This window comes from Python bivittatus, unplaced genomic scaffold (genome assembly GCF_059951505.1).
Source record: "Python bivittatus isolate LINGU-HERP-01145 unplaced genomic scaffold, Pbiv_v1 ctg000190_np1212, whole genome shotgun sequence".
Taxonomy (NCBI): domain Eukaryota; kingdom Metazoa; phylum Chordata; class Lepidosauria; order Squamata; family Pythonidae; genus Python; species Python bivittatus.
In genome coordinates this window covers 18,542,872-18,557,995 of record NW_028277042.1, presented here as the reverse complement: position 1 = coordinate 18,557,995, position 15,124 = coordinate 18,542,872, and the positions used below count along the sequence as shown (strand labels likewise).

Here is a 15,124-nt window from a genome sequence, read left to right as displayed (position 1 = left end):
TGGAATCGTGGTCAAAGAGAACTAATTCTTTCTTAACACAAAGAAACCAGAATGCTATTCTGTTTGAATTCCAGCCTTTGAAAAGTGGTTCTGCATTTTGTTAATATTGATTAGATGAAACAAACAAAGAACTAAACAATAGTCCCAGGCTATCCATCCATCCATCCATCCATCCATCCATCCATCCATCCATCCATGCCCAAGGAATGTTTGATTGATTGATTGATTGATTGATTATGTGCCATCAACTATTTTTGACTCCTAGAAACCACATAGATAAATAAAGTAGAATGGGACAATCAGATGTTTTTCATACTCAGTCTATTAAAGAACACAATTTCAAAAAACTAAAAACTATGGAGCATCTAATGCAAAAACCCAGTTTCCTGCAGACTTCAGAAACAGATTTAAACAGGTCAAAGATTCTTTTATATATAATTCAAGAGTGTGGCACATTTCACTGACAAATGGACTCAAGGGATAAACATTGGAGTAAATCAAACTTTATGCTTAATGAAGCAAACTACTTTCCCAGGATCATTCTTTGTTGTCTAATTTTTTTTTTCCTGAAATACGGGCGCTTCAGGCAAATCAAAAGAACAAATGATTTAATGGCATTACCAACACTGCTCCACTCATGATAATGAGTCAGTAAGCACATCCTGAACTTAGCATGAAGATTCTTAACTAGTTTTATTAACATTTATTAAACATTACAATCATTGTGCCGCTCTTTGTTTCTCATGCAACATTTATGGTGCTTAGTGAGAGAAGTTAAAAAAGTTCCTAGATCATGAAATAATATGAAAATCAGAGCTATGCAGAGATCGAAATTTGAAAGACAAAATGAGATTTGGAATGGGAATCAGCATGGATGTATTTCCGGCCAATAACAATTTAAAGTAGCCGTGTCTTTTCCTGGGCTACCCTCCAGAGTTGGTGTGTGATTCTGGAAAAAAAAAAGAAAAAGACACATTTGGTTTAAAGCAGGGTTCCTCAATCTCAGCCACTTGAAGATGGGTGGACTTCAACTTCAAGTGGCTGAGGTTGAGGAACCCTGCTTTAAAGAATTCCTGATAACTCATGTCTACTTCAAATCACATTTTGCCCTTCAAATCAGGAATTGCTGCCTAGAACTGGTGGATAGTCCACAGATTTGGAAACAGATTTAAAACATTCAGACCTGTTGTAGTTATTAAGGTTCTTTATTTGCTTTCAATAAAGTAGATATTCTAGGCCCAAAGCAGGAGATAAATCAGTTCTGGGTTCTCCCCATCCCCCTCTCTTCTATAGTCCTATGCAACGCCTAAAAGCACCATAAAACCAAGCCATTAAAACAATAAAATGCCCCATTTTGCTATGCATCCCTTCAAAGAGAACGTTTTAATTAAAATGACAATTGGTAAGGATTTGATCCTGTGTCTTGGAAATGCATAAGGGAACAAGCATGCCTTAAACTACAGTCTAAACCTTGGAAAGATATGGGACATATGTCGGGCAGAGTGATAATCACAAACACTCCTGTTTGTGCAGAGCGCAGCAAAAACTCCAGGAAGATATTAGCCATGACAGCAAACACAATGCATTGTCCATTTCTGGTTTCCCAAAGAAATCCAGTCAAGAAATATATACTAACTGGTGTTTATTGAAAAAAATGCAAAATTCCATAAAATGCAAATATCATACAAAATATAAAGAAAAGCACATCTTCTCATTTAATGTAGCATCCAGGACTTATTAGCAACACAAGCTTAACAAAATCTCTAGCTACAAACTCTTAGAGAAGAGGTACGCTACTTGGTACTTTGTTACAACTACGTAGCCCATAAAACCTACATAGTGGCTAACACTAAAGCAACTAACAACTACTCAGAGAGGCTGAACATTTTCCTCTCCTTGTATTATAGCTCTATGCCACCCCCACTAGGTCACTAGCATACACACGCCAATAGGTGGCAGTAAATAGCACAATACACAACACACAATAACAGGTGTTTTTCACATGATCTCTGTAGTCAAAATATTATTTGTTATTGTTGTAAAGATAACGGGATGAATCCTTTCCCATGAGAAAGAAAATCCTGACAACATACTATCCACCCCCCACCCCCCCAGCAGAAAGTTCTATCATTACAAGGTGCTACCACTGAGTTTGGTCCCCCACGCTATGCACACTGTGGCCCGAGACCCACAAGTTACACACAAGCAAGGCCTCCACAAGTTCATAGATTGTGTGGGATATGAAGGGGGATTTTTAAGGACCTTGGTTCCAAAGCCATTTAGGGCTTTATAAATTGCTGTCAACACCATTAATCGAATCTGGTAGACCACAAGAAGCCAGTTCAGTGCTTTTATATGACAGACAGATGACAAGACCAAACTTAATTTTGTAACTTAATATTGATTTTGTCGGTTCTCCCCCACATTTGGTCCCATTTTGTTCTGTTTTCAGAGAGTTATTTTGCTAATGGACAGAGATAAGGGTCTGGAGTCTTTTGACACAGTTCCTTTCCAACCTTCTGTTGGGTTGAAAAGAATACAAAGATGGAAAAACTAGTCCAAGTGGGTGGAGTTTGCTACAGGATATGGTGATGCTTAAAAAAGAATTTAAGCAATTTCATGGCTATGGCTAACAGCAGCTGACTCCAAACACCGCCCACAGTCCTAGTTTGTTTTAACCCCAGTTTTTTTTTTAAAGAAACACAGCAGACTTTCATTGTCCAAGTTGCAAGAAGGTATTTTACAATCTGTTCATGTGCAAGAGAAGCAAATTGTGTGAGTGTGCATATAGTCCTAAAACACTCCACTGTTTTCTTATTGAACCCTTTTCTCTTCAAAACACCACTGTAAGTTTCTACAAGTTTATTATGGTGCTGGCTGGGGATAATTCCCTATTAGGAGTCAGAACAAGAAGGAGAAAGAAAAAAGAAAATGAAAAGAAAAGAAATGGCATAATAAATCAGCCTTCAGATCTTGAATTTAAATGCTGATTTGGAGAAAGGGGAAGTCCAACTCCCAATTTTTACTCTCTCTCTTTTTTTTTTTCTATTTCTGTTCTCTTCTTTTCAGTAAATATTCTTTTGAAGCTCTCTCTTTTAACTTTGGGCACCATAATCTTTCATTGCCCAGAGGCAAGCTGTTTCTGAATTCAACTCAGAGTAATTTTATTTGAGGAAAAGCCTTATCAGACTAGAGAGAAGGAGATCAAGGCTTTGTCCTGCTGGATTATGTGAGGGTAGATGGCTTGTTTGGAATTTGGAGAAAGGATTGTGGATGTTCTCACCAAATGACTCCTAACATGGTTACCATGGTAGGTCAGAAAACATCTCGTTCCCCCAAAGACAGATGAGGAAAAGTGTTCTTCACCACATCATCTTCTAAGGTCCCAGGATGCTCTCAACCTTCCAGCACCTATTGGCTTCTGTTCTGATTGTTTTCCCAAAAGCATAAGGTCACATCTGCTGCCATTTGACTGTTCTGGAAGAACAATGGGCCTAAGGCCCATTTTCTGAACTAAAGATGGTGCTACAGATAGGTTTAATATTATCCCCGCCCCCCCCCCCCCGCTTTTAAAAACAAAACAGCAACAATTGCTTTAAAAAAAAAAAGACAGGACAGGAAGCTTGTCAAGAGGGGGTATCATCGGCACACTTCTACCTATACTTCATCTCAGATCTAGTTCTGCTTATTCTGAGCCCCCTACCCACACGCTTAAGTGCTCTGAACCAAGGATTTCTAAGTCTTGCAAAGTCCCATCCTATTAGGGGTATCCATGCCACAGGGTGTGTGGATACCCCTAATAGGATGGGACTTTACAAGTGGCCATGATGGTGATGGTGGCCATGATGGTGTGATTGAAGATCTGCCTGTTTTATGTGCTTCACACATAATAAAATAGGTGGAGCTTCACCTGCACTGTTGTCTCCATCTTGAATTTTCTGACCATACCTTGCAGATATGCTTGAACCCTATGCATTTCCTTACCCTGCTTCCCAACTTCTAAACCTGTCACTCAGCTCATTTCAGTGAACTCTGAATTTGTCTAGAATCAACAGCCCCAACATATAGCATGTTCTCTTCTACATGCTGTGTCATGGTCTCGCCCTTAGAACATACAAGCAAACATACAGTCCCATTTCCAGAAAGAACATTTGATTCTTTCATTATCTTCTTCCCAGTTCTTTAAAGGAAGGACATCCTCTTTCCCCAAACTAAAACTGGTCCTTTACAAGGACCAAATATACATGGTGCTGATGGTAGGCAGATGTGGTACAGCCCAGGGGCATTTCAGAAAGTGACAACCTAGAAGTATTGTCAACCTGCATGATGACTTTCTGAAGGTTAAAGGATGGTGGGAAACATCTTGACCATTGTATGCATTTTGCAAAGCAAAATCAACCCTTATCTGATCCTCCTGCCATTTTTTCCTCCCTGGGACATGAGGAAAGTTAGCTGGACTGTTTCTGTGAGAATTGGTCCACCATCCTACCATAAAACAGCTGGGATTTGCTTCTAGTGGAATCCATTAAACCATTACTCCTTTATAACTATGTTTTAGATTGAAATCTTAGCCAGTAGCTTCAACATGGATCTTTTGGGGAACAATATCCCCTAGTCCTTTACTTGATACTGGTTCCATCAATTGCAAAACTTTAATTTTTCTTTAAGAGGCATCTTTTCTCAAACAGTCATTAGCATCTTCACATAGTCTCTCACATGCCTCTCTCCTTTCAAAAAACTCAAGATTTATTTCAGATGTCAAGGCTAAGGTTAACACACGCAGTACAATTGCTTTGTGTTACTCTTAGCTAAGTAAATTCTTGAGTATAGATTACACCCCTCCAGCTTTACCTCTATGGTCATTAGTGTGATTTATTCTGAAGATACAAGAAATTAGATAGTGGATATTTCAATATTGGGCATAAAATCTAATTCTCCAGTTGCTATAGAGCTAATGTATTTTCCACTAACTCGTAGCCATAGCAACTACAAAAGGACACCCCCCTAAAAATAATCAAGTATGCATTTCTAGTTATTACTCCAAAATTATTGCCAAAAGTGGGGGGGGGGAGAGAAAATAATTTCTGATTATTTATAATATAATTATTTTTCCAAGGTCTTTGCAGTCTCCAGTTTAGCATTTCCCAAAGCATCTTACCAAAATGGAACTGTTTCGTCAGTATTGTTTTACTTAGGCAGGCCAGATTTTGTTTGTGGGAGGAGGAATAAAAAAAAAGGAACATCAATATTTTAGAGAGGAAGGAAATATGAGTAGACCCATTATCACTCAATAAATGAGATGTGTTAATTATGTGAAGGACATCCCCTATTTATATCTTTTTTAGAAAATGAAAATGTCAGTGTAATCACTCATTCATTAACCTGAAGAGTTGTTGTGAAATACTTCCCAGGCACTGGAATATTTAGGGGGAAAACAAGGGATTTATAATAGTTATTTATACACAGCAGCTGTAGTCCAAATGGACATCATGTCCAAATTTGTATAGGAAACAGCTGTTGAAAGTGAAAATGTAAAACAGAAATTCCATGACGTGTATGTATGGCCCAAAGTAGCCCTCAGCATCTGATGACATTCTGGTTCCTGCACAGGTTTAGAAAATATACATCTGATAAGTTTGTAGAAAGATTAATATATTTCTACGTCATTCCAGAATAATTTCCACAATGTTGTCTTCGTGGGTGACATTTAGACTGAATTGTCTCACCATGTCAGATATCAGTAGTAAACTAGCTCCAGAAAGGAGAAGAGAGAGTTTACCCAGGAGATGTGAAGGACCTGAAGTCAAGAGTCTGACACACACAATGCACAAGAATCAAGACAATTGTGGGTGCTTTTTCGGAATCCTAACCCAAGCAGGAAGACTTATCTAACTCTTTCTTTCTCTGAAAATCTGATCTCCAAACACACAAATGAGAACAGCACAAAACCTAAGCATACTCCATTGCTCTTGAACAGGAGACATCTTTTCATGCAAGCTGGCCTCATTTCAAAAAACATCTGAAAAAGAAAATTCAGATTTCTATGGGTTAGAACCCAAAAGGGAGCAAGAAAGAACACAAGAAAGAAGAAAAAGGATGTGTAAGAAGGAATGAAACTCCCTACCAAATTTTGTGTCAATCTTTGCTTTACTTTCTATCCATTATCTTCAGTTGAAATCCAAAGGCATGTGGTTGGACACTCTGCCCTAGAAGATACAATTTCCAGAAGATACAACAATGCAAGATTCAGGTCCCTAAAAGATATCAAGCCAGAACCAAAGATTCCCAGTTCTTTCTGACAGTTTCTAACCACACACACACACACACACACACACACACACACACACATACACACTGGATAACCTCAACTTTCAACACACTGAAGATATTGGGCTTAAACCTAGTAGCAGAGATTCTTATTGAGAGAGCTGTCCCCATTCCCATTATGCAGACTAGACTATGAAAGGAGATTGACAAGAGGCAATCACACCAGGTAAGCAAATAATAGGAATAGAAATCAAATCATAGGGGATATGTCTGTCACTTGGAGCCCTGACAAATAAACCATTCCAATAATTAAAGGAGAATTGTGTGCTCCCTTGCTTCAGGCCCCATTCTACTTGAGGTGGACAAATAATTTGATAGACTAACACATGGGGGCAGATTGGGGGAAAAAAAGTTTATGTAAGATATCCTCTGCTTAGATCAGTGTGAAAGAACGAGAAAATACCTCAATAGAACCTGTCAGTGCTGGTAACTTAGACCATCTGGATCTTACTCTGTTGTCCTGCTGAGAGCATATAAAAATATTTTTATCTCATTGTTTTTCCCCAAGAACGCCAGGTCACATCTGGAAGAGACTCAGGGCCTGCTAAATGGCCAGGGTCAATTTTTTATGGGGTGGGGGGTGGGGAGGATATTCAGCTTCAAGGCAATAAGCAGATTCCCCCATCAAAGCCAAGGCAGTTGATAGCATTAAGGCAGGAAGGGGGTTTTCCATGGAAGAAAGTTGCTATCTATCTATCTATCTATCTATCTATCTATCTATCTATCTATCTATCTATCTGTCTATCTGTCTATCATCTATCTATCTATCTATCAATCTGTCTATCTATCTATCTATCTATCTAACTATCTATCTATCTATCTATCAATCTGTCTATCATCTATCATCTATCTATCATCTATCAATCTATCAATCTATCAATCAATCTATCTATCTATCTGTCTATCATCTATCTATCTATCTATCTATCTATCTATCTATCTATCTATCTATCTATCATCTATCTATCATCTATCAATCTATCTATCTATCTGTCTATCATCTATCTATCTATCTATCTATCAATCTATCTATCAATCTATCAACCTATCATCTATCTATCTATCTATCTATCTATCTATCTATCTATCTATCTATCTATCTATCATCTCTCTGTCTCTCTATCACCTATCTTTTTATTGTAATTTAATTTACTGTAGCTTGACCATTTTCTTCCATAATGTGAATTTTTTACCACAAAAGTATACATCAAAAACATTCTTTTTGACCTTGAAGGGGTTAAAAGACTCACTGTTCTTCTTTCCCTTCTCAAGAAACAAACAAAAGATTAGGATTCCCCCCCCCTCTCCAGATTGTGGCATTTCAAAAAAGAGAAGTATTGGCAGGGATTCTTGATTTGATGCACTGATATGGTTCATCAAGGCAGTAGCAAATTAGTGCTGGCTATGTCAGGAAATATCATCTGTTTATTAGTGAGGGTTTATTAGTGAGGAAATTGCAGGCACAAATCAGGTACTCATGTAAGATTCAGTCATGCAATGTACTGCACGCACTAGTCTCGACTAGCAGAGCACTCAAGCATATCAGTTTTCAAGACATTGCTTGTTAATGTTTCATAAAAATGCATGATTTGACTTGCTCATTCACAGTTACTGTTGGAAACTGTTGCCTTTACCAATCAGCGTGGTCTAAAAACATACAGGTAGTCCTCGCTTAGCAACCACAATTGGGACTGGCAACTCTATTGCTAGGCGAAGTGGTCACTCAGTGGATTTACGACATTACTGCCCATTTGGTTGTTAAGTGACTCATCACAGTCCTTAAGCAAAACATCACATGACTGCAACTTACAATTTTACTTCTGTATGCTCCATGAACTCTGCTTGTCACAACTCTGTTGGGAAGCATGCAAATGGCAATCGTGGGATGTTGTGAAGGTCCTAAATGTGAGGATTGGTTGCAAAGCTATTCTTTTTTACACCATCGGAACTTCAAATGGTTGCTGAATGAGGCAGTCAGTAAGTGTGTATATATTGGTGTGTATGTGAGTGTGTGTATGGGTCTCTCTCTCTCTCTCTCTCTCTCTCTCTCTCTCTCTCTCTCTCTCTCTCTCTCTCTATCTCTATCTCTATCTCTATCTCTATCTCCTGTATCTTTATGCCTTCCAGTCAGCACTGACTCCTAGCAACTGCCTGGACAAGTCCCTGCAATTTTCTTTGCAAGGTTTTTTGGAAGTGGTTTGCCATTGTCTGCTTCCTGGGGCTGAGAGAGAGTGACTGGCCCAAGGTTCCCCAGCTGGCTTCGTACCTAAGGCAGGACTAGAACTCACAGCCTCCCAGGTTCTACCTGATGCTTTAACCACTGCATCAAACTGGCTCTCTAGACTAAGAGTAGACAGAAACAAATGCCCCTTTCTCCATTCCTGTTCAATTTGATGAAGGAGAATTTGCTTCAGAACTTGATTTCAAAGAGTATGGTGATTTGGTGAAAAAGTGGTTTAGGGGATATATGGGTGCACGATGGTGTGAATGTTCTGTCTTTCATTTCAGAATCCTCTTTAGATCTTCCTTAGCAATCTGAAACTTTCCCAGTTTCCCACCCTTCCATTTAATTCTAGAGGAAGACATCACAAGGGAATTATTCCCATGAAGATTGGGAGGGGTGGGCAGATAAGAGCCTTCCCAATGATAGCCAGCTACATCAGAGAAAACATTAGCTCCTTCTATCCCCATCAGTAATAAAGCAAACTTAAAATCACAGCAGGAGAACTTTGAAAGAAATTCTCAAGCATCCTGACAGTGAGGTAGAACAAAACAGAAGCCTCTTTCACAGGGGAAAAGAAGCTCAAGAAACTGGTCCAGCATTTAATAAAACATCTAAACTGGGCAAATGTAATGCAAACATCTAAACTGTGTAAGCTTTCTTGTGCAAGCCACGGCATTCCCTGTGACACTCAAGGGAAGTGAAAGTTGGGCTTTGAAGAAGCAGGATAGGAAGAGTATCGACTCTTTTGAACTTTGGTGTTGGAGAAGACTCCTAAGAATACCATAGACAGCCAAGAAAACAAACAGATGGATCTTCAAAGAAATCAACCTAGAGTTCTCACTTGAGGCACCAATGACCAGGCTCAGATGATCCTACTTCAGACTCATTCATTCATTCATTCATTCATTCATTCATTCATTCATTCATTCATTCATTCATTCACTTATTAAATTTCTCACCCACCCATCTCCCCCCAATGGGGAAACTTTGGGTGACTCACAACAAACATGAAAAACATAAATATATATAAATACATAAAACATCAGTTAAAAGCATTACTAAAAAGGGGAAGGAGAGTCCAAGAAGATGAAAAATCTGAGGCTGAAGACAGGAGGCCTCTATGGGGCTAGCCATCCCCATGCTTGAGGTATTCCCTCCACACCCCAGGCCAAGTGCCACATTATGTGAAGTCCCATTTCTCTGTAGAAGGCTCTGATGCTGGGAAAGGCGGAAGGAAAGAGAAGAAGAGGAGGACCAGCAGCAAGGTGGAGGGACTCAACTACAGTGGCAGTGGGCATTCTGTTGGAAGACCTAAAGGACTAGGTTAGAGACAGATTGTTATAGAAAACAATCTATGTATCTGGATGCTAAGAGTTGACAACAATTTAATAGCACATAATCAATCAATCAATCAATCAATCAGTGTCCGTCATCATTATAGGCATAGGGCAATCGCAAGACCATGTTCCTCCTGTCATGGACTCTCACAATCCATCCTTAGTTATATAAGAACACCACCCAGTCTCCCATCATGTTGCCACCTGCCTAGGAACAAAGGGATGTTCTGCCTTTACTCCTCATTGCCACACAAATGGCTACAACAGCATTTTGGTCTCATAAACACAGATTGCCAGCAAGTAGCTTTTCCAGACAAATCACTCTTCCTGAAAATGATGGCCAAGTTTCAGCTTATTCATTTTCCCCACTCTGACCTGATGACTATAACTCATTATAGCATTTTATTGATCAGCTCTGTTGTGTTTGCCCTTATAGAGAACAAGTTCAATAACACTCAATATTACATTTTTATTACACTCAAGCTGCTTGATTCACCTGTGAATTTTTGTTCTTTGGCTTCCTTTGGAGATTGCAGCCAACCCCCCCCCCCCCCCATTAATTCTCTTATTAAAATGTGGTAGATGGCACACCTTCCTGTTCTATAGTTCATACAATCACAGCCCTACAGTCTAATTTGGGTGTAATTTTTCCATGCAAAATTAATAGTAGTAGTTGAAGCTGAGCCAACAATTTCTTGGAAAAGACTGTTCTTAAACATTTAAGGAGAAATCCCTGTTTCAAGATCCCACTGCATTAATGTATATTGCCTACCCTGCCTAATTAATCAGTGAAATGATCTTCATCTCCAACACCACACTAGCCAAGGTTTCCTCTCAGGATTAGGTGGAAATTTTCAAGAGGAGCTCTGAACCTAACTCAGTCTTTAAATCCTGGAGGAATCCTTAGTTTCCAACAATTTGTTAATTACAGGTAGTCCTTGCTTAACGACCATTCATTTAGTGACTGTTCTAAGTTACAACAATGCTAAAAAAGCTACTTACAACCAGTCCTTGCACTTATGACCATTGCAGTGCCCCCATGGTCATATGATCACAATCTGGCTGTTTGGCAACCAGCTCGCACTTACAACAGTTATAGCATCCTGGGGTCATGTGATCGCCATTGGTGACCTACTCAGCCAGCTTCTAACAATCAGTGAGGAAGCCTGTGATTTGCTTAACAACCATGGCAAAAAATCTCGTAAAATCGGGTGCGGTCATGTGATGCCTCATGTAACGACTGCCCAGCTTTACGATGAATGTTCTGGTCCCTGTTGTGGTCATTAAGTGAGGACTACCTCTATCAGCTCTTCAGCATGGGGAAGCCCTCAGTCCACTCATAGGTTCTCTTGTCTTCCTGGACCTGAACTGTTTCTATAATGTAACCCAAACCAGTTTTTTATATATTTATATTACATATTGCAATTCAAGAGCTCTGCTGGCCCCTTGAAAAAGGAGCCTATCCCAAAGTTCTGTTCCTTGATTTTTCTTATCAGGGAATATTTATTTTATGATAAATAAAAATTTATCATAAACTTGCCCTTGAAGTTTTATATAGACGTGAAATAGATACCAAGCATTTTCAATAGAAGAGAATAAGCATTTTGCTATATTTATACGAGTCTGTAACTTAAAAACCCAACAAGGACAATGGCATATACTAGGAACCTGACCTTCCTCCTGAATTTGGTTTCAAATGTAAGAAAATGCATTACGATGTAGAGATTGTGTGGAAACCCATCTCTCTCCATCAAAGTGATCTTCCTTCTACTTTCCAATGGTCAATACTCACTGAAATTTCAAGCTTCTCTGTTGCTATAGAGAGTGGGTACATTTCTCCCTTCCTTTCATGGTTTCTTTTATTGTCCAGTCTTTCTTCTGAATCCCAGTTGATGTGGAAGATTTTTTAAAATTAATTCTGGCATTCAAGCCCATTTTGTTTACTTTAACTCTTTCAGCTCCTTGTTCCTTTTTTGCAATACGAACATATATACACACATTTAGAGGCATTCATAAAGTCTGCAAAATGCCAACCTTAATTCATTCTTCCTGCATGGAAATTGACTGCTGCTCATCCCAGCCCCTGCCTATGGCAAAAATGTACATAAAAGGAATGATTCAACTCCTTGTGCAATCATATCAACATTGCTTTTCTGCTGTCTCGATCAATATGTATTTATATACCAGTAAAATGCTATACAAAAGTATTTTGCTGCATAAATGTACAATCAGATCAAATGGATTTTTGGTTTGAATGGGCATATATGAACATATGAAATTGTTGTATTTTGAATCCTCTAGCTCAGAATTATGCATGCAGATTGACAACTGTTTTTCAATCTAAGATTTCAGATGTTTCTCTATCCCCATCCTCATGGAGATGCAAGAATTCAGCATGAGATACTTCACGTATGATGCCTATGTTAGCTACTACCGTACAAGCAGAAGCTGGGGAAAAATGCATATAATTTTAAATATAATATCATTTCTTGCAACTTTCATATGAAGTTGCAAGAAATTATGCATATACAATGTGATCTGTAAAAACTGGATATAAAAGATACCCAGAAAAAAAATAAGATCTCTAATGAATTGAGTTCATACAGAATATTAACTGGAGTGTTAAAAACTTCCAAATCCATAAAGAAACTGAGTGGGGAAGAAATTCATAGGCATTCCTATTTAAAACATATAGAGAACCAAATGTACTGGATGATGCTTAATGATGAACACAGACAACTGTGTGTGTTGTGTGTGTCCGCGTGGACAACTTGTAAAGAGCAAGCTAAAAACAACGATCAGTGATCCATTAAATTTAAGGTCAGAGTAGATTTTACTACTTACCTTGCCTACAAGTTTTGGAAAGGGGGGTCTCTGATTTTCGGGAATTAAGATTGGAGGTGCAACAATCGATCTTCTTTGTCGTATGTTTCCAAGGCCACCTTCTGCTTTAAACATTTCCTAAGAAGAAATAGAATAATGAATTTAATTAGGGTTCCAAGGGTAGCACAATTCACTATCATTCTTGAGAACTTTTTTTTCTCTATATCCCTGAAAAACAACAACAACAAACATCCATGAGCCTAAGACCAAGTAATAAACTTTCTCAACCTTCATTAACTGTAGAAGTATTGTTAGTTCAAGACCTGGCTCAGACGTATGATTAATGCAGAGAATCATTAAGCTCCTTCAACTTAAATCTTCAAAATTGCTTTATTTATGGGAATGCCACTAACAGTTGATAACTTATGCTCTGCTCTGTATTTCTAAAATGACACTGTAACAAGTGTGCCGAGAAAAGTTGCAGGCACAGATGGCCCCAAGGCTCCGTAATGTTGCCAAAATAAATGCCCATCCAACAAAGGTGTGCCTAAACTAGTTGTCTTGTCTTTTAAAGAAAGACTTCAAGTATGTCTGTAGTTGATCCACTGAAATTTTAGGGAGCATATCCAGAAGCTCTAAATGCTTTCTCCAAACTTCTGTGTTGCTTGGGAAAACATTTGGACCTGGAACTCAACAATATTTAACAAGTATTATGTGCTATATACAGAATCTTCCTCTGGAACAGTAGATAATAACTGAAACTTTTTGGGAGGGAAAGGAGGAGAAATAAACCGTTGGCCCAATCTTCTATGGATGAATGAAGAACATGTTGCCAAAGAAACACTCTTTTTTTTCTTCTTCTGCCTAGAGGACTCCTCTTTCTGCAAGGACTCATCCAGGTAGTCACTGCAGGGTCAGCAATGACTGAGCGCAGACAAAAAAAAAAAAAAAGAATAATAAAAAAAAAGTGATATCAAGACTCACCTGTAGATCGTGCCAGGAGACACGCACGGAAAAAATCCTTTGTTATCATCATCTCCCAAGTTTCATTATTTTAGAAGGTTTCACCCTACACCCCAATCTTTTCCAACCTCCAGGCTATTGCCTTAATAGTCTAGATTTCCACTGTACAAAACACAAAACAGGCCCTGAAGGGATGATTTGGTTTGTCTTTCAGATTCCCTCCAGAGATCTGGGCCCGAGAAGTGTCAAGGAAGAGAGAATGAAAACTGAGTTCTATCCAGAAGGTGAAATCTGGGTCGCAGAGGTAAGTTTTTAAATCCACTTTCAACAGTAAATGCAGATGGAAGGTTCTGGCTGCCATGTATTTTTGCCATAACTTAGAAGAATGAGAAGAATATGACCTCTCTGCTCTCGGAGCGATAGAGCTCTTTCTTCCCTTCATAGCAATGAAAAGACACAACCATTGTTGTGAATCTCTGGGAGGGAATCCAGGAGTGGATTACTAATTATCTAAATAAGATTGTAACTGGTCACAACACCCATCCCTCCATGGACTCAAAATGCAAAGTGTGCAATCAGCCAACACAGGTGCAAAGGTTTTTTCCTTCTTTTCTTTTCTAACATTGGGACACGCCTTCCAATTTCTGGCCCTTTAAGATAGAAAAATGTTATACTTTTGTCATTTTCAGACAGAACGCTGATGTGTTAAGGACAAGAATATGGGGACCTAATCTACTAAATTAGATCCTTGGGCAATACAGCCAAGCAAATCAAGACTGGCTAGATTAGTATGGTATGGTTAATATAGTCTAATTTGGGTTTAGTCTATTGGATGAATCTTGTCATTGTGGTTTATCAACCACAGCTTATAGAACTGTGTGTTGCACACAAGCCCATTCACTTCTTGTTTATTCAGCCCAATGAATGAGTCATGTCACTGCTCCAAGGTTTTAGGGTTTGTTTAAATTTAAATGACGTGGGGATCAATTTCCATAATTTAAAAGTGCACTCTCTCACATCTACCATATATGGTCTGCCAAATCCAGCTGGCCACAAAAGTTAGTGTTTTTGAGGTCTCTTTCCAGCCATCTACTGATTATTCTGATTTTTGCAGCCCAGATCTGCTAGTCCTACATTCTCCCAGTGTTTTTGTTAGATTAAATTCACATGCAATTTCTGCACCATGTTTTGTGTTTACTTAGCCAGTAAATGATTCATGCACGGGATATAGTTTTATCACAATATTGTGTGGCAATAGGAATTTGGGCAAACTGGTAATATTACAATGCCGAATCTGGATGTGGCCTTTCTCTCCTTACTTTGAATTGGTAGATTTTTTTGTTTCCCCAAGTCCTTCTGAATAACTGTTGCAAGGATGGTAGGAGTTGAAAAAGAGTTTCCTCTGATGTTGTCTTGGCCCTAATTATCACTAATAATTGAGAAGGACTGA

At 38.7% G+C, this 15,124-nt stretch overlaps 1 protein-coding gene across 1 annotated transcript in view; it reads right to left on the bottom strand.

Moving 5' to 3' along the window:
* The window catches only part of CDH13 (cadherin 13), a 465,553-nt gene that overhangs the window by 235,468 nt on the left and 214,961 nt on the right, over positions 1-15,124 (bottom strand). The window contains exon 4 of the mRNA XM_088136165.1: positions 12,733-12,849. Coding sequence (XP_087992291.1) covers positions 12,733-12,849 — 117 coding nt within the window. The remainder of the gene's footprint in view (positions 1-12,732; positions 12,850-15,124) is intronic.